The 665-nt window shown below is 51.6% G+C and overlaps 1 protein-coding gene across 1 annotated transcript; it reads right to left on the bottom strand.

The window, feature by feature from the left end:
• Window positions 1-5: 5 nt before the first annotated feature.
• On the bottom strand, window positions 6-655 carry LOC109508858 (integrin beta-3-like; the record flags this gene model as incomplete). Its single annotated transcript, XM_019858804.1, has 3 exons — window positions 489-655; window positions 263-424; window positions 6-59 (listed from the first exon to the last, which is right to left on the bottom strand). Coding segments are annotated over exons 1-3 (237 nt in total), but the record flags the coding sequence as incomplete, so codon positions are not given.
• Window positions 656-665: the final 10 nt, after the last annotated feature.

Raw genomic sequence — 665 nt, 5'->3', positions numbered from 1 at the left:
ATCAAGTTGATGTTGTTTTCTGACATTTTCTCCGTCAGAAGCGCCAAGGAGGGATAGTCCTGGAAAACAGGCGTGCGTCAAAAAAAACAGTCGGAATCCACTGGCTGATACAAGATGTATATGGGAGAAGTAGTAAGGTGTTGGTCTCGTCAACCGTGCCTATCGATGTAGCAAAGTACGGCATATTCGGCTTTGTGACATCCTCTTTCAAACCGGCCCCCCCCCGTAAAAGTGTGCCTTTTATTTTGAAAGGATTCTTTACCAGCAGGGTGGATTTGTTGTAGACATTGTCACTATCCAGGTGACACTGTCCATCATTGGGCTGCACGATGCCGGCGAAGCGTCCATCCAGGGCGATGTGCGTTTTGGCGTCGGTGGTGAACACCAGAAGATGCGAGGCGTCCGGACGCCAACCGATTTTGTCCTGAATGACGACCAGAGAGAGGTAAGGCACGGAACGGTGGAAACGCTCCAATTTCTGATCCTACCTTGCACACGACTGCCTGCATGATGGCATCAAATCCGCCCTCCGGGGCGTCTCTGTTTCGCGACACCTGCTGCTTCTTCACTTCCTCTGTGAAACGGGCCACCTTACCCGTGAGGGACAGCACGTGTTTGAAGCCAAACTGGGCCTGACAGTCGTCGTGAATCCTTTGGGATTTTGT

This window comes from Hippocampus comes, unplaced genomic scaffold (assembly GCF_001891065.2).
Source record: "Hippocampus comes isolate QL1 unplaced genomic scaffold, H_comes_QL1_v1.1 C16666442, whole genome shotgun sequence".
In the NCBI taxonomy this organism is placed as follows: domain Eukaryota; kingdom Metazoa; phylum Chordata; class Actinopteri; order Syngnathiformes; family Syngnathidae; genus Hippocampus; species Hippocampus comes.
Note: the sequence above shows the minus strand (reverse complement) of the source record. Positions and strands in the feature narration are given on the sequence as shown.